The following is a 22,710-nucleotide window of genomic DNA, read 5'->3' as shown; positions in this document are numbered from 1 at the left end:
TGTGTGGCGCGCGGCTCCTGCCAGCAGTTTGCAGTTTGCTGTAGGCATTGACAAGTTTAAACAGCTCACAGAAAGTTTCCCTGTCAGCTGGTGGTCACCGCTTATCTCCCTAATGCCTCCCATGCTCCTGGATGCCACTGACCTCCCTCTCTCATAATTAGCATCAACATTGGGAAACATTTCACGCACGTTTCGCCGGAAAATTCTGCAAATGTATCTGTTTATATCAGACTTAAAGGGGTTGTCCATTGCTGTGTTTTTTTTTTCAGAAACAGCGCTACTCCTGACCAGTGGTTGTTTCTGGTATTGCAACTCAGCCCTATTAAAGTATAAGTAGCTGAGCTGCAATACCATGCACTGCCTACACTCAGGAGTGGCGCTGTTTCTGAAAAAACAAAAAAAAAGATTGTTTCTGGTATTGCAACTCAGCCCTATTAAAGTATATGTGGCTTGGCTGCAATACCAGGTACTGCCTATACTCAGGAGTGGCGCTGTTTCTCAAAAAAAAAATTGGTTGTTTCTGGAATTGCAACTCAGCCCTATTAAAGTATATGTAGCTGAGCTGCAATACCAGGCACAGCCTATATTCAGGAGTGGCACTGTTTCTGAAAAAAAAAAATGGTTGTTTCTGGCATTGCAACGAAGCTCTATTAAAGTACTGTATATGTACAGTATCTGAGCTGCAGTACCATGCACAGCCTATACTCAGGAGTGGCGCTGTTTCTCAAAAAAAATGGTTGTTTCTGGTATTGCAACACAGCCCTATTAAAGTATATGTATCTGAGCTGCAGTACCATGCACTGCCTATACTCAGGAGTGGCGCTGTTTCTCAAAAAAATGGTTGTTTCTGGTATTGCAACACAGCCCTATTAAAGTATATGTATCTGAGCTGCAGTACCATGCACTGCCTACACTCAGGAGTGGCGCTGTTTCTGAAAAAAAAATGGTTGTTTCTAGCATTGCAACTCAGCCCTATTAAAGTATATGTGACGGAGCTGCAGTATCATGCTCTGCCTATACTCAGGAGTGGCGCAGTTTCTGAAAAAAAAAATGGTTGTTACTGGCATTACAACCCATCTCTATTAAAGTATATGTAGCTGAGCTGCAATTCCATACTCTGCCTATACTCAGGAGTGGCGCTGTTTCTGAAAAACAAATGGTTGTTTCTGGTATTGCAACTCAGCCCTATTAAAGTATATGTATCTGGGCTGTAATACCATGCACTGCCTATACTCAGGAGTGGCGCTGTTTCTGAAAAAAAATTGTTTCTGGTATTGCAACTCAGCCCTATTAAAGTATATGTGGCTGGGCTGCAATACCAGGTACTGCCTATACTCAGGAGTGGCGCTGTTTCTCAAAAAAAAAATTGGTTGTTTCTGGAATTGCAACTCAGCCCTATTAAAGTATATGTAGCTGAGCTGCAATACCAGGCACAGCCTATATTCAGGAGTGGCACTGTTTCTGAAAAAAAAAATGGTTGTTTCTGGCATTGCAACGAAGCTCTATTAAAGTACTGTATATGTACAGTATCTGAGCTGCAGTACCATGCACAGCCTATACTCAGGAGTGGCGCTGTTTCTCAAAAAAAATGGTTGTTTCTGGTATTGCAACACAGCCCTATTAAAGTATATGTATCTAAGCTGCAATACCATGCACTGCCTATACTCAGGAGTGGCGCTGTTTCTCAAAAAAAATGGTTGTTTCTGGTATTGCAACACAGCCCTATTAAAGTATATGTATCTGAGCTGCAGTACCATGCACTGCCTACACTCAGGAGTGGCGCTGTTTCTGAAAAAAAAAATGGTTGTTTCTAGCATTGCAACTCAGCCCTATTAAAGTATATGTGACGGAGCTGCAGTATCATGCTCTGCCTATACTCAGGAGTGGCGCAGTTTCTGAAAAAAAAAATGGTTGTTTCTGGCATTACAACCCATCTCTATTAAAGTATATGTAGCTGAGCTGCAATTCCATACTCTGCCTATACTCAGGAGTGGCGCTGTTTCTGAAAAACAAATGGTTGTTTCTGGTATTGCAACTCAGCCCTATTAAAGTATATGTATCTGGGCTGTAATACCATGCACTGCCTATACTCAGGAGTGGCGCTGTTTCTGAAAAAAAAATTGTTTCTGGTATTGCAACTCAGCCCTATTAAAGTACTGTATATGTAGCTGGGCTGCAATACCAGGTACTGCCTATACTCAGGAGTGGTGCTTTTTCTGAAAAAAAAAAAATAAATTGTTGTTTCTGGCATTGCAACTCAGCCCTATTAAAGTATATGTAGCTGAGATGCAATACCATGCACTACCAATGCTCAGGAGTGGCGCTGTTGCTGAAAAAAAAAGGGTGCATTCTGGAATTGCACTCATCCCTTTTAAAGTATATGTAGCTGAGCTGCAATACCAGGCACAGCCTATACTCAAGAGTGGCGCTGTTTCTCAAAAAAAAAATTGTTTCTGGCATTGCATCTCAGCCCTATTAAAGTATATGTATCTGAGCTGCAATACCATGCACTGCCTATACTCAGGAGTGGCGCTGTTTCTCAAAAAAAAAATTGTTTCTGGCATTGCATCTCAGCCCTATTAAAGTATATGTAGCTGAGTTGCAATACCATGCACTGCCTATACTCAGGAGTGGCGCTGTGTCTGAAAAAAAAAAGGTTGTTTCTGGCATTGCAACTTAGTCCTATTAAAGTATATGTGACTGAGCTGCAATACCATGCACTGCCTGTACTCAAGAGTGGCGCTATTTCTGAAAAAAAAAAAAGAGATTATTTGGAAATGGAGTCAATGAGTTTAAATTTTCCCTGCAGCAATAGGTACAAACGAGGTTAGTGATGGGGAGGGAAATCCCTTGTGATCTAGGATTCTGAATAGGGCCTAGATAAAAAGTCAATTTTGTTGTCATCTAGGGCAAAGTAGAGGTTCATGGAAATGTCCCTGGTGGCCTGGTTTCTGGGAGTCTGATATAATCTCTGGTCTAGTTTAGTAAGAGTACAAAGTATCATCCCTGGTGGTCTGGCTTAATGAAGAGGCCTTGTGACTATCCCTGGTGGTCTAGTTTAGAATAGGAATTAATTGCAACGTCCCTGGTGGGCTAGTTTAGAGAAGGCTATCATGGTAACATCCCCATTTTCTAATTTGATGGAATACATGGTTCTTTAGTTTAGTGAAGGGGTCCAAATTAACATCCCTGGTGGTCTAGTTTGATAAAGCTCTTCATAGCAACATCCCTGGTGGTCTAGTTTATAGAATGGGATCATGGTAACATCCCTATTTCCTAATTTGGTGAAGTAGTTCATGGTAATGTCCCTGGTTTTCTAGTTTAGTGAATGAGTTCAAAGTAACATCCCTGGTGGGCTAGTTTCATGAAGCTGTTCATGGCAAAATCCCTGGTGGTCTAGTTTATAGAATGGGATCATGGGAGCATGCCTGTGTCCTACTTTGGTGAAGGACTTCATGGTAATGTCCCTGGTGGGCTAGTTTGATAAAGGGGTTCAAGGCAACATTCCTGGTGGTGTAGTTATGTGAAGGTTTATGGTAAGATTCCTGGTAGTCTAGTTTGCAAAAATGTCTATGATAAGATCCCTGGTGGTCTAGTTTAGAATAGGAATTAACTGCAACATCCCAGGTTGTCTAGTTTAGGCTAGGTTCACATTTCCGTTGTTTTAAATCCGTCAGGTCCGTCAGCAACGGATCAGTCGTTTTTTAGTTGTCAACTGACGCAACGGATGTGTTTTTCACAGGATTCCTTTCACAGGAATCCTGTGAAAAAACTGATCCATTGCGTCCGTTTTGCGTCTGTTTTTTGACGGATCCGTCGTGATCCGTTTGTGTTTGGGACAGCCCAGTGGGTGTGCCAAACATGCTGGGCATGCTCAGTAGAGCATGACGGAATCCAGCGCATAGACATCCATTACAAGCGTGACGGATGGCGAGAGATTCCTGCGCGGTGCGTCAATTTTGATGGCCAGAAAAACGTTACATTCTGCGTTGTTTCCGCCCCGCGGTCAGTCCAAAAACGACTGATGCGCCACGCAGCGGATGCAACGCAAGGTAATCAGTCGCAATCAGCCACTAATACAAGTCTATGGGACACAACGGAATCCGCTAAACGGATAGCGTTGTTTACCATAGCCGTGGATTGTGACTGATACATTGTAATGGAAATGTTAACCTAGCCTTAGAGAAATAAATCATAATTACATCCCTGATTTCTAATTGGAAGGAGTTAATGGTTTTCTAGTTTAGTGAGTGGGTTTACAGTAACATCCCTGGTGGTCTAGTGTGATAAAGGGGTTCATGGCAACATTCCTGGTGATGTAGTTATGTGAAGGGTTTCAGAGTAATATCCCTAGTGGTTTAAGTTTGTGAAGAGGTTTATGGTAAGATTCCTGGTCGTCTAGTTTTGCAAAAATTTCTATGACAAGATCCCTGGTGGTCTAGTTTAGAATAGGAGATCACGGTGACATCCCTGTTTTCTAATTTGAAGGAGTTTATGGTTTTCTAGTTTAGTGAAGGGGTTCATGGCAACATCCCTGGTGGACTAGTTTTGTAAAGGGTTTCAGAGTAACATCCCTGGTGGACTAGTTTTGTAAAGGGTTTCAGAGTAACATCCCTGGTGGTCTAGTTTGATAAAGCTATTCATGGACACATCCCTGGGGGTCTAGTTTACAGAATGGGAACATCCCTGTTTGCTAACTTCTTGAAGGAGGTCATAGTAATATCCCTGATTTTCTAGTTTCCTAAAGAAGTTAAAAGTAACATCCCTGGTGGTCTAGTGTTGTAAAGGGGTTCAGAGTAATATCCCTAGTGGTTTAAGTTTGTGAAGAGGTTTATGGTAAGATTCCTGGTAGTCTTGTTTTGTAAAGGTGTCCATGATACGATCCCTGGTGGTCTAGTTTGTGAAGAGGTTCATGGTAACATTCTGTCACAATGGTGCTTTTACAAGATTCGGGCTCCCTGCCTGCTAAATTCCCTGATGCCTGTGATCAGCGCAGGGAAACTAAAGGGTGCTTTACACGCTGCGACATCGCGAGCGATAGCACCCGCCCCCGTCGTTTGTGCAATATGTGGTGCTCGCTGCCGTAGCGAACATTATCACTACGACAGCGTCACACGCACATACCTGTGCAGCGACGTCGCTGTGACTGCCGAACAATCCCTCCTTCAAGGGGGCGGTTCGTGCGGTGTCACAGCGGCGTCAGTCAGCAGCCGCCCAATAGCAGTGGAGGGGGGGAGATGAGCGGCCCGGAACATGCCGCCCACCTCCTTCCTTCCTCATTGCCGGTGGATGCAGGTAAAGAGATGGTTGTCACTCCTGCAGTGTCACACAACATAGCGATGTGTGGTGCGCAGGAGCGACGAAGAACCAGCGCCATGCACCACCAACGATATTTCGTAAAGGAGCGACGTGTCAACGATCAACAATTTTTGACGTTTTTGTGATCATTGAACGTCGCTCCTTGGTGTCACACGCTGCGATGTCGCTAACGACGCCGGATGTGCGGCACTAACGACATGACCCCAACGATATATCGTTACCGATGTCGCAGCGTGTAAAGCACCCTTAAGGTGTCAACCCACAGATTTGAGGTTTATAGGCAGGCAAGCAAGAGTTAATCCCTGCCAGGCTGCTTGTTAGTCTCCTTTGATCACATGCTGTGGGGGAACCAGTCACATTCGCTCCCTTACTGTATATGCTGGCTGGAGTCTTCTTTTAATGCCAGCTATAGCGTCTCTATACTGGTCTGCTGAGTGTCACGTCCCCCCCGGAGTCCGCTCCTATGACTTCAGCTTTGATCACCAGGCGGCTCCATGTTCCTGTTGTGGATAGTGCTGTGGATGGGAGAGGCGTCAGTGCCAGTGGCTCTCATGGGCAAAAGCTCCGCTCATCCACTGGGCTGAGTTTCCCTGGGACCGGCAGTACCACTGGCTGACTGTAGGTGGCATGTGTCTACCATCATTCAGCTATAGCCAATGGGAAGAAGACATCACACCCTTCTTATTCCCCCTCCTGTCTGCTGACCACTGCCAGAGATAGTTCTATATTCCTGGTTCCTGTCCTGCCCTGTTCTGTTTAGTGATTCTGGTGTTCTGACTTCTGCTTGTTTCCTGACTACTCTCCTGCCTGCCGTTTATGTACCTCGCTGCCATCTCCGGTTTTGACCTCTGCCTGATTTCCTGACTACGCCCCTGTCTCCCGAGTTTGTCCCTTTTTGTGTCTCCTGGTTTGGACCCTGCCGATGACCACTCTTTCCTGGACTGCAGCCTTCCATGGACAGGAATCTCTTGGACTTTGTGTAATGCCAAATCCCTGTATAGGGGTTAAAGGGTTTCAGGGTTTTTGAGGTTCTGCCGACTTGGTGGCTAGCTATAGTCTGTCCATGACAGTCCTCTTAGTCTGTGGTCAAAGGCAGATGTTACAGCGAGGTGTTCTTATCCAGACTAACTGTTTTTTGTAGTACTTTGCTGCTGTGAGCGGTTTGTTGCTGCCTTCCTGCTCTTGCTTTTCTCTTTAGTTTCTTACTGTTTGTTCCCATCAGTTTGCAGCGTGTCTGAGTTTAGTTTTTCCTCTATCTGTCTTTGTCTGTCTTACCATTACACTCCTTTCCCTTACTTCCTTGGCAGCAGGGGGGAACAGATTTGTTCTGGTCAGGAGAAGAGTGAGGCGCGAGACTCCGGCGTCTCCAGGGATAGCCTAGGGTCCATTTGCGCGAGGAACAGTACAAGAGGCCTTTGATCCATTGCTATCCTACAGTCACATGGTGACACATTCCTGGTGGTCTAGAATAGTAAGGTTTTTAAATTAAAAAGAAAAAAATCAAACACCGTAAGTTTGAAAATTTCTGCGATTTTCTACTACATCGTTTTAATTTCTTCACCAGTTTAAGATAATTGAAGAAAAGGACATTTGTTTCCATTCAGGGGTAGGAATCTTTTAAAGATCTAGTCCATGTACTGCCATATGAGGTCACAGAGGTATACCGTACCATGTATAACCCCCAATATATACTGTACTGTCATACGTGTCTCCAGAGATGATATACTGTGCTGATAAAAAGCATTTGACACTGTTCCACATAAAAGTTTGATAAGTAAAATGAGAAAGCTTGGGCTCGGGGAAAATGTGTGTAGATGGGTAGGTAGCTGGCTTAGTGATAGAAAACAAAGAGTGGTTATTAATGGCGCATACTCAGATTGGGCCAGGGTTACTAGTGGGGTGCCACAGGGGTCTGTACTGGGACCTCTACTTTTTAATATATTTATTAATGAAGTGGTGGATGGCTTACAGAGTAAAATATCAGTATTTGCAGATGATATAAAACTATGTAAGGTAGTTAACACAATGGAGGCAGTTTTCGAACTACAGATGGATTTGAGTAAATTGGAGAATTGGGCTGAAAAATGGCAAATGAGGTTTAACACAGATAAGTGTAAGGTTATGCACATGGGAAGGAGAAACAGATGCTACGATTACTTACTAAATGGGAAACTGCTGGGGAAATCAGACATGGAAAAAGACTTAGGCATCTTAGTCAATAAGAAGCTAAATTGGAGTGCCCAGTGTCAGGCAGCAGCCACCAAAGCAAATAGGGTGATGAGATGCATTAGAAGAGGTCTGGGGGCACGAGATGAAAACATCATTCTCCCTCTGTAGAAATCACTCGTCAGACCACACTTGGAGTATTGTGTGCAATTTTGGGCGCCGGTGCTGAAGAAAGACATTACTGAACTTGAAACGGTTCAGAGGCGGGCTACAAAAATAATAAATGGAGTGGGTGCATTACAATACACGGAAAGGTTATCAAAATTAGGTCTCTTTACTCTAGAAAAGAGAAGACTTAGGGGAGACCTAATAAATATGTACAAATATATCAGAGGGCCATATAGAGATCTCTCCCATGATCTGTTTGTACCAAGGACTATGACAAGAACAAGGGGGCATTCTCTTCGATTGGAGGAAAGAAAATTCCTACATCAGCATAGAAGAGGGTTCTTCACGGTAAGAGCAGTGAGGCTCTGGAACTCTCTTCCTGAGGAAGTGGTGATGGCCACTCACTGAATGAATTTAAGAGAGGAATGGAGGCTTTTCTTGAAAGCAACAGTATAGAAGGTTATAAATAGCAGAATCTTACAGGTAGATAGGTGACCCAGCTTAGGAGTCAGGAAAGAATATTTTTCCTTATGGGGAAAATTGGCTTCTACTTTGTGGGTTTTACCTTTCCCTGGTTCAACACTGCAGAACAGCGGCACTACAATAGGCTGAACTAGATGGACATAAGGTCTTCCTTCCGCCTTACAAACTATGTTACTATGTTACTATGATATATTCAGATTATTGAAAACTTCTTCAAATATTCCTATTTTTATTGATACTACGTTTTCTATTTCTTACAGTTCTTAACAGCGGAGACTCCGGAGATTCATGAAGTCGTCCCATCGTGTGGGGCTCCCGGTAAGAATGTCCTCACCTCCAGTAAGTTGCCATTTTGAGACTAAAATGCTCACTTGCAAAGACAACTGCAGCAGGAGCCTCCCCCCTTTTGCTCTGTCTGCCCATTAACAGTTCTCCAGCCGAAAATAGAGATTATCTCTTTAGATCTTTGACATCCCGGATTTAGTTGATGAGCAGCCAGGTGCTCAGTGCTTTTTTTCTCTCTTTATGCTGTAGGGGGCATCATTGAGCTGACTGGCGGGATTATGACCAGCAACTATGAAGACTACGATTTTAATGATGACTTTCTTGATGGGTATGTACTGTGAGAACGGGAGGTACGTGCCGTACTCATGGCGCATTGCCTCGGGCACATAACGCGTCCTGTGCACCCACCATAACAAATATTACGAAATGTGCAGCTTTTTATATAATGATAAGTTGTAGAAATGAATATTATACATTGCACAACATTGTAACAGGCAGAAAAGGATCCATGACCTCAGGTTCTTCCAGGCAGACCTCCCCATAATGCATTGCAGCCATCAAATCACATGGTATGTTTCAGCTAATGACGAGTGACTATCGTAGCCTGTATAATAGCCAAGGCAGGGAATGCAGCAGCCATTTATGGGGAATCTGAGTAATGAAACGTTTACTGTCCTCGATGACCTTTTCTCTGGCCCCCTGCGAAATTTCCCACTGATGGAGACCCTTGGTGTAACACTTGCCTGGAACCACACACTCAGACTGGCTGTAACGGACAGGCTAGAGGAAAGCCGCTCACAAAGCAGGACCCCGAGAACCCTGAAACCCTTTAACCCCTATGCAGGGATTTGGAATTACACAGATCCCCGGAGATCACTACCTGTGGTAGGCTGCAGTGCAGATGAGAGTAGTCATGCAAGGTCAAACCAGGAAATGCAGAACAGGGACAAAATCAGGCAGGCAAGGACGTAATCAGAAAACGGAGCAGAGGTCAAATCTGGATCGGACAGCGAGGTACAAATACAGCAGGCAGGAGGGTTGTCAGAGAATAGGCAGAGGATAAATCTGGATCTGGCAGCGAGGTACAAATACAGCAGGCAGGAGGGTAGTCAGAGAACAGGCAGAGGATAAATCTGGATCTGGCAGCGAGGTACAAATACAGCAGGCAGGAGGGTAGTCAGAGAACAGGCAGAGGATAAATCTGGATCTGGCACCGAGGTACAAATACAGCAGGCAGGAGGGTAGTCAGAGAACAGGCAGAGGATAAATCTGGATCTGGCAGCGAGGTACAAATACAGCAGGCAGGAGGGTAGTCAGAGAACAGGCAGAGGATAAATCTGGATCTGGCAGCGAGGTACAAATACAGCAGGCAGGAGGGTAGTCAGAGAACAGGCAGAGGATAAATCTGGATCTGGCAGCGAGGTACAAATACAGCAGGCAGGAGGGTAGTCAGAGAACAGGCAGATGATAAATCTGGATCTGGCAGCGAGGTACAAATACAGCAGGCAGGAGGGTAGTCAGAGAATAAGCAGAGGATAAATCGGGATCTGGCAGCGAGGTACAAATACAGCAGGCAGGAGGGTAGTCAGAGAACAGGCAGAGGATAAATCTGGATCTGGCAGCGAGGTACAAATACAGCAGGCAGGAGGGTAGTCAGAGAATAAGCAGAGGATAAATCGGGATCTGGCAGCGAGGTACAAATACAGCAGGCAGGAGGGTAGTCAGAGAACAGGCAGAGGATACATCTGGATCTGGCAGCGAGGTACAAATACAGCAGGCAGGAGGGTAGTCAGAGAATAGGCAGAGGATACATCTGGATCTGGCAGCGAGGTACAAATACAGCAGGCAGGAGGATAGTCAGAGAATAGGCAGAGGATAAATCTGGATCTGGCAGCGAGGTACAAATACAGCAGGCAGGAGGGTAGTCAGAGAATAGGCAGAGGATAAATCTGGATCTGGCAGCGAGGTACAAATACAGCAGGCAGGAGGGTAGTCAGAGAATAGGCAGAGGATAAATCTGGATCTGGCAGCGAGGTACAAATACAGCAGGCAGGAGGGTAGTCAAAGAACAGGCAGAGGATAAATCTGGATCTGGCAGCGAGGTACAAATACAGCAGGCAGGAGGGTAGTCAAAGAACAGGCAGAGGATACATCTGGATCTGGCAGCGAGGTACAAATACAGCAGGCAGGAGGGTAGTCAAAGAACAGGCAGAGGTCAAAACACAGGGATTAATATAATGAACAGAGTGGGAACCAGGAAGCAGGAATTCAGAACTATCTCTGACAGTGACCAGCAGACAGGAGGGGGAATTAGAAGGGTGCGGTGTTTTCCCATTGGCTGTAGCTGAATGGTGGTAACCTCAGCTGGAAGACACACGCCACCTACAGTCAGCTAGTGGTACTGCAGATCCCCAGGGATGTAATGCTCCATCATAGAGATAAGACACAATTAAACAAGTGAATATTTTTTCTATTATTTTAGGGGTAACTTCTTTTCATGGACTTGTTTTTTATTATTATTTTTGCTCACAGTCCTATAATTATGACATCTGATCGCGACGGATGGAAGTCAGTGTGTACGATGGCTGACAAAAGCTCTAAAAGCATGTAAGTTAATTACTGGCATCTGCAAAAGTCTGACTTCTCTGGTTGTATGCTTCATTGTGTTTGACCGTATTGTTGCCCCCTACTGTTGTATTATCCAGTTCTTTGCAAAAGTATTTGGCCCCTTGAATTTTTCAACCTTTTCCCACATTTCAGGCTTCAAACTTAAAGAAATTTTTTTTTAAATTAATCAACAACAAGTGGACACAATTGTGAATTAGAATGATATTTATTGCTTATTTTAAACATTTTTAAAAAATAAATAACTGAAAATTGGGGCGTGCAATATTATTCATCCCCTTTAAGTTAATACTTTGTAGCGCCACCTTTTGCTGTGATTACAGCTGCAGTCTCTTGGGGTATGTGTCTATCAGTTTTGCACATCGAGAGGCTGAAATTCTCGCCCATTCTTCCTTTGTAAACAGCTGGAGCTGAGTGAGGTTGGGTGGAGGCGTTTGTGAACAGCAGTTTTCAGTTCTTTCCACAGATTCTCGATTGGGTTCAGGTCTGGACTGTGACTTGGCCATTCTAACACCTGGATACGGTTATTTGTGAACCATTCCATTGTAGATTTTGCTTTATGTTTGGGATCATTGTCTTGTTGGAAGACAAATCTCCGTCCCAGTCTCAGGTCTTTTGCAGACTCCAACAGGTTTTCTTCAAGAATGGTCCTGTATTTGGCTCCATCCATCTTCCCATCAATTTTAACCATCTTCACTGTCCCTGTTGAAGAAAAGCAGACCCAAACCATGATGCTGCCACCACCATGTTTGACAGTGGGGATGGTGTGTTCAGGGTGATGAGCTGTGTTGCTTTTACGCCAAACATATCGTTTGGCATTATGCCCAAATAGTTTGATTTTGGTGTCATCTGACCAGAGCACCTTCCTCCACATGTTTGGTGTCTCCCAGGTGGCTTGTGGCAATTTTTAAACAACACTTTTTATGGATATCTTTGAGAAATGGCTTTCTCCTTGCCACTCTTCCATAAAGGCCAGATTTGTGCAGTGTACGACTGATTGTTGTCCTATGGACAGACTCTCCCACATCAGCTGTAGATCTCTGCAGATCATCCAGAGTGATCATGGGCCTCTTGGCTGCATCTCTGATCAGTCTTCTCCTTGTTTGAGATGAAAGTTTGGATGGACGGCCGGGTCTTGGTAGATTTGCAGTGGTATGATACTCCTTCCATTTCAATATGATTGCTTGCACAGTGTTTCTTGGGATGTTTAAAGTTTTGGAAATCTTTTTGTAACCAAATCCGGCTTTAAACTTCTCCACAACAGTATCACGGACCTGCCTGTTGTGTTCCTTGGTCTTCATGATGGTCTCTGTGCTTTATACAGAACACTGAGCCTATCACAGAGCAGGGGCATTTATACGGAGACTTGATTACACACAGGGGCTTATATTTATCATCAACAGTCATTTAGGACTACATTGGATCATTCAGAGATCCTCAATCAACTTCTGGAGGGAGTTTGCTGCACTGAAAGTAAAAGGGATGAATAATATTGCACGCCCCAATTTTCAGTTATTTATTTTTAAAAAAGGTTTAAAATAAGCAAAAAATTTCGTTCAACTTCACAATTGTGTCCCACTTGTTGTTGATTCTTCACCAGAACATTAACATTTTTATCATTATGTTTGAAGCCTGAAATGTGGGAAAAGGTTGAAAAATTCAAGGGGGACAAATACTTTCGCAAGGCACGGTATGTGAAGCAGAAGGTTTAAACTATTGCAGTACTGCAATGGAGAAGAAACTAGACGTGTTCCTCTTTCATCCAACTGTTAAAGGGATTGTTCATCTTTAGACAATTTTTTTTACTGAAATACATTGATTTGGGGATACATACATTTTTTTTTGGTGGACGTGTCGGAGTCCCATACTGTCAAACAGATATTTTTACAAATTTCGCCGACTGTCATGGTGGTGTCGGGCTACGTTCACACAACAGATTCTGACACTCCGCCTGATCACTTTTCTGTGGTGCAAGGAGACTCGAGTGTCGACCTGCAGACTGGTAATTCATAAGCAGGCTACCAGGAGTTAATGTCTGTTAGTCTGCTTGTTAATCTCCTTTGATCACATGTTGCGAGGAAGCCAATCACATTTGCTCTCTTCCTTAATATGCTGGCTAGCTCCTTCCACCTATAACAGCTAAAGTTTATCTTAGCTGGTCCGGTGAGGTGTTGTTATCTAGAGTATCTACTGGTTGTTCTACTTGTTGCTGATTGTGGTTGTGGTGCTAACACTTGTTACCTTTTTGTTGTTTCCTTCCTGCTCTTGCTTTACTCCTGAGTCACTCATTGTCTATTCCTGTAACTTTGCAGTGTGTAAGAGTTTTGTTTTTCCCTTGTCTGTCTTTATCTGTTTTCCATCATACTCCTTCCCAGCCCTTACCTAGTTGTGGAGCTAACCCTTGTTACCTTTTTGTTGTTTCCTTCCTGCTCTTGATTTACTCCTGAGTCTCTCATTGTCTATTCCTGTGACTTTGAAGTTTGTAAGAGTTTTGGTTTTCCCTTGTCTGTCTTTATCTGTTTTCCATCACACTCCTGCCCCGCCCTTCCCTGGTGGGAGGGGGACATCAGAGTAATACTAGTCAGGAGCATAGCCAGGAACAGGACTCAGGCATACCCACCATCAAGAGTAAACCTGACTTTAAGGATAGCTTAGGGTCCCTTATCATGAGGGACAGCATAGGAGCCCCTGTCCCCCACTATCTTAACAATTACCTCTTCAGATCTGCCTTACTGTTCTCCTGACCAGATCTCATCTATTACCCCCAGGGAAGGAAGGGGCAGGAGTGTGATGGAAACACAGATTAAGACAGACAGGTGAAAACCAAAACTCAGACACACTACAAACTCACAGCAACAAACAGTAAGAGACTAAGTAGAAAAGCAAGAGCAGAAAGGCAGCAACAAAACTAGAACAAGGGTTAACACCACAACCGCTCACAGTAATAATGCACAACAACAGTCTGGATCACAACATCTCACCAGACCAGTATAGGGGAGCAATAGCTGGCATTAAAGGAAGAATTTAGCCAGCATATATGTGGCGCCCTGGACTAGCCAGGTAGCCACAGACAGAACACACACACACCCCCACCCTCGGACAGTTACATTAGTCAGACACAAAACCCTTGTTGCCTCCCTCCAGGGTCTGATGTCCACACCAGGTGGGGCGGAGCCAGGTGGTTGGCCCCGCCCACTGAGGAGTTCACAGGCCTGGAGGCGGGAAAAGTGACAGTTGAGTCTTGGAGGTGAAAGTGAGAGGAGTAAACACTTGGGTGTCTGGGTTGGAGCCCAGGCACTGAGAGCAAGGTTGGCAGACGGTGGTGGCCGTCTGCAGGAGTTAGTGGAACTCCGCAGAGCCGTAAGGACCGGGGCTGGGCGGTGGCCCACTGGTACAGGACAGGGGAACAGAGTGAAGCTAAGCACACACAGGCAGGGCCATCGGATCCCGACCAGGCTTGGAGCCGCCGTCAATAGTCAAATCCGAATGTGACAGGAACCCCCGGGGTTCTCCAACAACAAAGTCCCGATTGAAGGCAACCGTCCACACCGAGAGGATATACAGCCACCGCCACAGGCTAGAGATCCAAGGGCCAGCGCCTGCGGGCAAAACGGGCTCCTCTGGCATCTATACACCGGGGAGCAGACTACCGTTGGGAAGCCATTGGAGTCAAAACAGTACACAAAGGTGCAGGGAAAGACAGCCGCCATCACCTGTCCGGGGAGAGACACAGCAGCCGGCTGTGGGATCCATCCATCCAGCCGTTTGGTTTACCGAGGACTTTGTGCCTCTTTTGCTGAGTGAGTACACCCGTGCCATCCGGCACCGCGCCGCGCTGTCCCTGCAACCCTGCACCTCCCCAACCCTGCCTCCCCGTCACATTATCGGGCCCCAGGACCATCAACCCCTACCCACGGAGGGGAAAAACAACATCCTAGCTGCTCCCTGCCATCGCTCCCAGGATCCCCGTCACCAGCAGCGGTGGTGCCATCATCACCACGACCCGTGGGTGGCGTCACGGACTAAATCCCCAAACAAACCACCCCCCTTTTCACTCACGGGCGAGGAGCGCTGCTCGAGTCCCCGGAGCTCAGAGAAAAACAGATAAAAGTGATACCATTTCTCCTGTCAGACTAAGCTCTCTGATGGATTCTCAGTTAACTCATTCAGCTGCCTGGAATAGATACCATATAGCTTAGACTATAAGGCAAATGGTGCAAAATTTTTAATAAAACCTGATTCTAAAAAGGATTTGTAGCCACAATAACAGGCATTTAGGTAAAAAATTATCCAAAAAGGTGGAAAATTCCTGTAAATTCTGGATTTTTGGACATTCTGGTCACCAGCAGAGGGAGCCGAGGTGTTAACTGCATATAGTTTAATACTGAATACATTATATCTACGTCCTGATTGCTCTTTTTTGATAGTTACCCCATAGATATAAAAGGTGACATTGGAAGCCTCCGATGCAAAACTACGGGAAGTTACATTGGTGAGTAATTAACCACGTTTTGGACTCAAATCTTGTTTACCGCATTTGTAAGTTTTATATAAGTTTATTTTTCGTTCATTAAAAGGGTTGTCTCAACTTCCCAAATGGGCAAAATTGCAAAGTGTTAGTAAAAATAAGCAACTTTTCAATTTGCCTCTTAATAAAAAATACTCCTCATTCTCAGGTACAGAGAGATTTTTAGTGTTAGCCTTCACCGGTCATGGCTTAGGTCACTGCTGAAGTTTGTCAGGGGCGGCTGGTTTCCACGGTGAGGAACACAAGCTTGTAAGTTGTTTGCTAAACAGACTGCAGGTGCTGCGCTGAAACCTCCGGATCCCGGTGCTCCTCCGATGCCGCAGAGGCAAAGCTGTGACGGCTGAAGCAAGTGAGAGCTATCAGATCAGCTGCACAACCGCGCGCAGGTCTGAAACGTCAATCCTCAGGAGCGCACTGCCCCCAGCGGGAAGGAAGGTAGAGGAACGGTGCGCTCCTGAAGAAGGAAGTGTGACAACCCCTGTAAAAGGAAACACGAGTCTGAAGAATGAGAGGCTGGCACTCTATGGACTATCCAGACACATACATCATGCCAACTAACTCACCTCCTCCTCTTGTACAATGATTGATAACACCTCTATATACAGTAGATAACACAGGATCCAAGAGTCACAATAGGTGATGTCACAGCTCACCTCCTCCTTCTGTTCAATGATTGATAACACCTCTATATACAGTAGATAACACAGGATCCAAGAGTCACAATAGGTGATGTCACAGCTCACCTCCTCCTCCTTCGGTTCAATGATTGATAACACCTCTATATACAGTAGGTAACACGGGATCCACCATTCACAATAGGTGATGTCACAGCTCACCTCCTCCTTCTGTTCAATGATTGATAACACCTCTATATACAGTAGATAACACAGGATCCAAAAGTCACAATAGGTGATGTCACAGCTCACCTCCTCCTCCTTCGGATCAATGATTGATAACACCTCTATATACAGTAGGTAACACGGGATCCACCATTCACAATAGGTGATGTCACAGCTCACCTCCTCTTTCTGTTCAATGATTGATAACACCTCTATATACAGTAGATAACACAGGATCCAAGAGTCACAATAGGTGATGTCACAGCTAACCTCCTCCTCCTTCGGTTCAATGATTGATAACACCTCTATATACAGTAGGTAACACGGGATCCACCATTCACAATAGGTGATGTCACAGCTCACCTCCTCCTTCTGTTCAATGATTGATAACACCTCTCTATACAGTAGATAACACAGGATCCAAGAGTCACAATAGGTGATGTCACAGCTCACCTCCTCCTCCTGTATAATGATTGATAACACCTCTATATACAGTAGGTAACACAGGCTCCACCATTCACAATAGGTGATGTCACAGCTCACCTCCTCCTCCTTCTGTTCAATGATTGATAACACCTCTATATACAGTAGATAACACAGGATATACCATTCACAATAGGTGATATCACAGCTTACCTCCCCCTCCTGTACAATGATTGATAACACCTCTATATACAGTAGATAACACAGGATCCAAGAGTCACAATAGGTGATGTCACAGCTCACCTCCTCCTCCTTCTGTTCAATGATTGATAACACCTCTATATACAGTAGGTAACACGGGATAAACCATTCACAATAGGTGATGTCACAGCTCACCTCCTCCTTCTTCTGTTCAATGATTGATAACACCTCCATATACAGTAGGTATACAAGATCCACCATTCATAACAGATGATGTCACAGCTCACCTCCTCCTCTTGTACAATGACTGATAACACCTCTATACACAGTAGGTAACACAGGATGCACCCTTCACAACAGGCTATGTCACAGCTCACCTCCTCTTCCTGTACAACAACTTCCATTATACTCAGTACAAGCCTCTGACCTTCTTAATTCGAGTAACATCCCGTGGTAATGAGTGAATACTAACTACTGCTAACACCTCTTTATACCGTAAATAACACAGGATCCATCATTCACAATATATATATCACTGCTCACCTCCTCCTCCTCCTCCTGTACAATGACTGATAACACCTCTGTATACAGTAGATAACACAGGATCCACCATTCACAATAAGCGATGTCACAGCTCACCTCCTCCCCCTCCTGTAGAATGACATCACACTGCTATATATAGTAGATAACACGGGATCCACATTCACAATAAGTGATGTCACAGCACACCTTCTCCCCCCTGTACAATGACTGATAACACCTCCATATACAGTAGGTATAGAGGATCCACCATTCATAATAGATGATATCACAGCTCCCTTCCTCCTCTTGTACAATAATTGATAACACCTCTATATACAGTAGATAATGCAGGATACACCATTCACAATAAGCAATATCACAGCTCACCTCCTCCCCCTCCTGTATAATGACTGATCACACTGCCATATATAGTAGATAACACAGGATCCACCATTCACAATAAGCAATATCACAGCTCACCTCCTCCCCCTCCTGTATAATGACTGATCACACTGCCATATATAGTAGATAACACAGGATCCACCATTCACAATAAGCAATGTCACAGCTCACCTCCTCCCTCTCCTGTAGAAAGACTGATAACTCCTCTATATACAGTAGATAACACAGGATCCACCATTCAAAACAGGCGATGTCACAACTCACCTCCTCCTCCTTTACAATGACTTCCATTATACTCGGTACAAGTGTCCGATCTTCTCAATTCGAGTAACGCTAACGACTTGTTATGATGAGCAGATACTAACTATTTGGGTCCGGGTTATTCATTCCGAATACCGAGTACTATTCCAGTATTCATCATGAATTGCGGACCTAATGCAAGTCAATGGGGAGAGTGAGCATTATTTTTGAAGCTGCTCGGAATCCTCATTAGCGTTCATTATTCGTGGTGACTACTGGAATAGTACTAGGTATTCGGAATGAATAACCCCAACCCAAGTATTTAGTATTCTCCCATCATCACTAGTAACGAGCACTCGAGCATTCTACTGATCACTCATCAATAATATTATCACAAAAACCTGATTAAAATACATAACCCATTCTTAAAGTTAAAACTGAATTTCGCCAATATACTCACTGTCATCTAGAAGCAGCTGCCGTTTATTTCTACATGTGTAAGTGAACAGCAGAGCGTTGCAATACCAGGCAAAGCCTAGTGACAAGGGTGGCGCTGTTTATGGAAGAAGTGCAAACCTTATTTTCTCATCTCGGAATCCTTAATTTCTTTCTCCCCGCACAGGTTCACAGAACATCACATTTTCCACATTCAACAAAGGAAAGTATGTTTATTGTGCTTATTTGTTATACAATGTAGTTTTTAAATACAAAGGCCCCAATTAATTATTGCATTTTCTCTTCTTTTTCTCCAGTTTCCGGTGTTTTTTACCTGTTTCTCATTTGCGCTTTAGGCGGCTTTCACACTACGTTTTTTTAGCATGCGTCATGAACGTTTTTTTGTTGTAAAAGTGGATCCTGTTTTTACAAAGAAAAACGCATGTGTTATTTTGCAGGATCCTGCCACTTGAAGTTTAGGGGCGGGCATTGAAGTCATGTGATCGGGAGTGAGGGGAACTGAACGTGATAGACTGGGAGCCGGCATCTGACAGCTGCAGACGCTGGTAACCAAGGTAAACATCGGGTAACTAAGCGAAGTGCTTTGCTTGGATACCCGATGTTTACCTTGGTTACGAGCATCCGTAGCTGCTAGGAGCCGAGCTGCCTGCTACCTGCACACGTAACCAAGGTAAACATTGGGTAACTACGCGAAGTGCTTTCCTTGGATACCCGATGTTTACCTTGGTTACGAGCATCCGTAGCTGCTAGGAGCCGAGCTGCCTGCTCCCTGCACACGTAACCAAGGTAAACATTGGGTAACTAAGCGAAGTGCTTTGCTTGGATACCCGATGTTTACCTTGGTTACGAGTATCCGTAGCTGCTAGGAGCCGAGCTGCCTGCTCCCTGCACACGTAACCAATGTAAACATCGGGTAACTAAGCGAAGTGCTTTGCTTGGATACCCGATGTTTACCTTGGTTACGAGCATCCGTAGCTGCTAGGAGCCGAGCTGCCTGCTCCCTGCACACGTAACCAATGTAAACATCGGGTAACTAAGCGAAGTGCTTTGCTTGGATACCCGATGTTTACCTTGGTTACGAGCATCCGTAGCTGCTAGGAGCCGAGCTGCCTGCTCCCTGCACACGTAACCAAGGTAAACATTGGGTAACTAAGTGAAGCGCTTTGCTTGGTTACCCGATATTTACCTTGGTTACGAGCATCCGCCGCTCTCAGGCGGGGGGGAAGGGGGAGAGAGGGAGGGGCATGCTCTGGGCTCAGTAGATCAAGCAGGATCCTGTCTATCAGCATGCCAGCGTTCACATGCGTTTGCGGCCAGTATAGTCAGGATCCAGTGAAAAACAGTATTTGGACGCAGCTCAAAAACACTACAAGTAGCGTTTTTGAAAAAAGTTAAAAAACTGCAAGTCGCTGGATTCTCACTATAACGCACGCAAATGCAGGTGAACGCATGTTGACGCGAGTCCATTGCAAATGCATTGAAATGAAAACGCATTTGCACTGGATCCGTTTTTGCGTTAAAAAAACGTTCATGACACATGTTAAACAAACGTAGTGTGAAAGCAGCCTAACTCTTTTTTTTATTTTTTGCCTTTTTAAAGTCTGTTCTAAACATCACTAGCTCTTTTGTTTTTTTTCAATGTCTTTGCTCACTTTTTTATGTTTGTCCAGATTTCAGCTTTTCAGATGTTTATTAATTGCCACCTTTTAAAAAATTGCACTCACATGTACGCTAGCGCCCCCTAGAGTGATTTTAAGAACATCTGCAATTTTTGCCCAAATTTGATATCATTTTAACCCAACATGTGACTCTTTTTCCACTAAAAAGTCATAAAAAAAGGTAAAAAGAAAAAACTTAAAAAATAGTTTAAATTTGCCCAAAATTCTTGAACCTCATGAGCCAGTTTGAAAACTTTGCCTTAAAAAAAAAAAGTCAACAAATAGAAGACAAAAAAATGAAAAGTGATTTAAAAATAACCAAAAATAATGAATCAATCACAATTTTTTTTAATGAGATGTAAAATATCTGCTCGTCTTCACGATGAGTAGTCAATGAAGAAAGAGTTGAGGCGAGCACAGATTTAACTTTTAGAATTTCATTAGTTTAACATGTTTAAAGGGGAAATCTACAAAATAAAATTAATATATTTTTTTCCCAAAAACTATGGCGCTCTTGTATATGGAGTGGTGCTGTTTCTGCAAAAAAAATAAATAAAAGTGCTCGGATGGGCGCAACTGGAGTACCTGAATATAATGGAAGTCAATGGAGACTTTAGCATTTTTCCACGAGATTTCCTCATTGACTTCCATTCATTATACTCGGTACTTGAGTCGCGCCCATCCGAGCATCCAACTTCTCCTTACGAGCATGGTAGAGCTCGCGCATCACTAATTATATAGTATCACTGATGGTGCTTTGTGGGGGTCAAGTTCCTTTCTCATGCCTTATTGTGTGATCTTTGTGGACAGGTCCATAGTGAGAAAAGACGCCTGGAGGATCAGTGCGAAACAAGAATTGTTTCTATATCAGACATTTTCAGGTATAGTTTTACTTAGGTTTTATTATTCCTTGTTTTCGATAAGGCTAGTTTCACACTTGCGTTGAACGGCATCCGTTGCATTGCGTTGTGTGACGGATGCAACGGATGTGTTGCATATAGTGGCACAACGGATGCAATGGATGCTGCAAAACAACGGAATCCGTTTCGATTTTCTATTTTTTTTTTTTACAGTTTTACCGGCGGCAGACTATTGTGAACGATCAGCTGATCGCTCCCAGTAGCCGGCCGCCGGGTGATCAGCTGATCGCTCCCTGCAGCCGGCCGCCGGGTGATCAGCTGATCGCTCCCAGTAGCCGGCCGCCGGGTGATCAGCTGATCGCTCCCTGCAGCCGGCCGCCGGGTGATCAGCTGAGCGCTGTCACTTGCCGGCCGCCGGGTGATCAGCTGATCGCTCCCTGCAGCCGGCCGCCGGGTGATCAGCTGATCGCTCCCTGCAGCCGGCCGCCGGGTGATCAGCTGAGCGCTGTCACTTGCCGGCCGCCGGGTGATCAGCTGATCGCTCCCTGCAGCCGGCCGCCGAGTGATCAGCTGATCGCTCCCTGGAGCCGGCCGCCGGGTGATCAGCTGAGCGCTGTCACTTGCCGGCGCCCGGGCATGCCGGCGGGCGGGCACTCAGCTGAGCGCTGTCACTTGCCGGCGGCCGGGCATGCCGGTGGCCGGTCGCTCAGCTGAGCGCTGTCACTTGCCGACGGCCGGGCGCTCAGCTGAACGTTCAGCCACCGCGAGCCAAAATAAAGTTTGTGATTTTAAAAAAAAAAAAAGAGCATGCGCAGTGAAATCCAGAGGATTCCGCTGCTCAAAACAACGTTACATGCTGCGTTCCTCCCGCTGGGCGGAAGCAACGGAGCATCGCCCAGCGGAAGCAACGCAGGTCCTTTTGGTACAATCCATCATCCATACAAGTCTATGGGAAACAGCGGAATCCGTTAACGGATTCCGCTGTTTTCCAAAAGGGCGGATTGTAACGGAAGGAAAACAACGCAAGTGTGAAAGTACCCTAAGCCTACATGAAATAATCCTTTGAGCGAAAACCCCAAAATGGGCAGAGTGCAATCGATCCAGGAATTGTTGGACTGTAGTAGCAGGGTGCAGTACTCCCTGAATACTCAGGCACTGGGTGGGTATCTGAGCTGGCCTTAAAGACACCATGATGATTACATCAGTAGTGCTCACTTGGCTACCACTGTAACCTGGTGCAACCTGGCACAGAAGGACCCAACCATACGGGAAGGAAGCAAAACCTGGTCCTGGAGCCAAGAAGACAGTTGAGTTCAGGAAGGGGACAACTGTTAGCAGCTTGATGCAATATCTTACTCCTGCTACCAATTTCTTCGGTCTGGGTCATGCAGGTCAATTGAATAAAAAGAAAATGTAGCTTGAAAATTTTTGACAAAAATAATCATTTTATAGGGGTCTACGAAGATGGCATTACAGTCAAAATCTACTGCATAACCATTCAGATAAATGAATGAATTCTTACTGCTGCAGTCACC

At 44.9% G+C, this 22,710-nt stretch overlaps 1 protein-coding gene across 1 annotated transcript in view; it reads left to right on the top strand.

The window, feature by feature from the left end:
• PKHD1 (PKHD1 ciliary IPT domain containing fibrocystin/polyductin) overlaps positions 1-22,710 on the top strand; it is an 832,619-nt gene that overhangs the window by 49,444 nt on the left and 760,465 nt on the right. The window contains exons 5-10 of the mRNA XM_075341622.1: positions 8,397-8,454; positions 8,671-8,749; positions 10,954-11,028; positions 15,474-15,538; positions 18,824-18,863; positions 21,126-21,196. Coding sequence (XP_075197737.1) covers positions 8,397-8,454; positions 8,671-8,749; positions 10,954-11,028; positions 15,474-15,538; positions 18,824-18,863; positions 21,126-21,196 — 388 coding nt within the window. The remainder of the gene's footprint in view (positions 1-8,396; positions 8,455-8,670; positions 8,750-10,953; positions 11,029-15,473; positions 15,539-18,823; positions 18,864-21,125; positions 21,197-22,710) is intronic.

The sequence above is a fragment of the Anomaloglossus baeobatrachus genome, chromosome 3, assembly GCF_048569485.1.
Source record: "Anomaloglossus baeobatrachus isolate aAnoBae1 chromosome 3, aAnoBae1.hap1, whole genome shotgun sequence".
Taxonomy (NCBI): domain Eukaryota; kingdom Metazoa; phylum Chordata; class Amphibia; order Anura; family Aromobatidae; genus Anomaloglossus; species Anomaloglossus baeobatrachus.
Note: the sequence above shows the minus strand (reverse complement) of the source record. Positions and strands in the feature narration are given on the sequence as shown.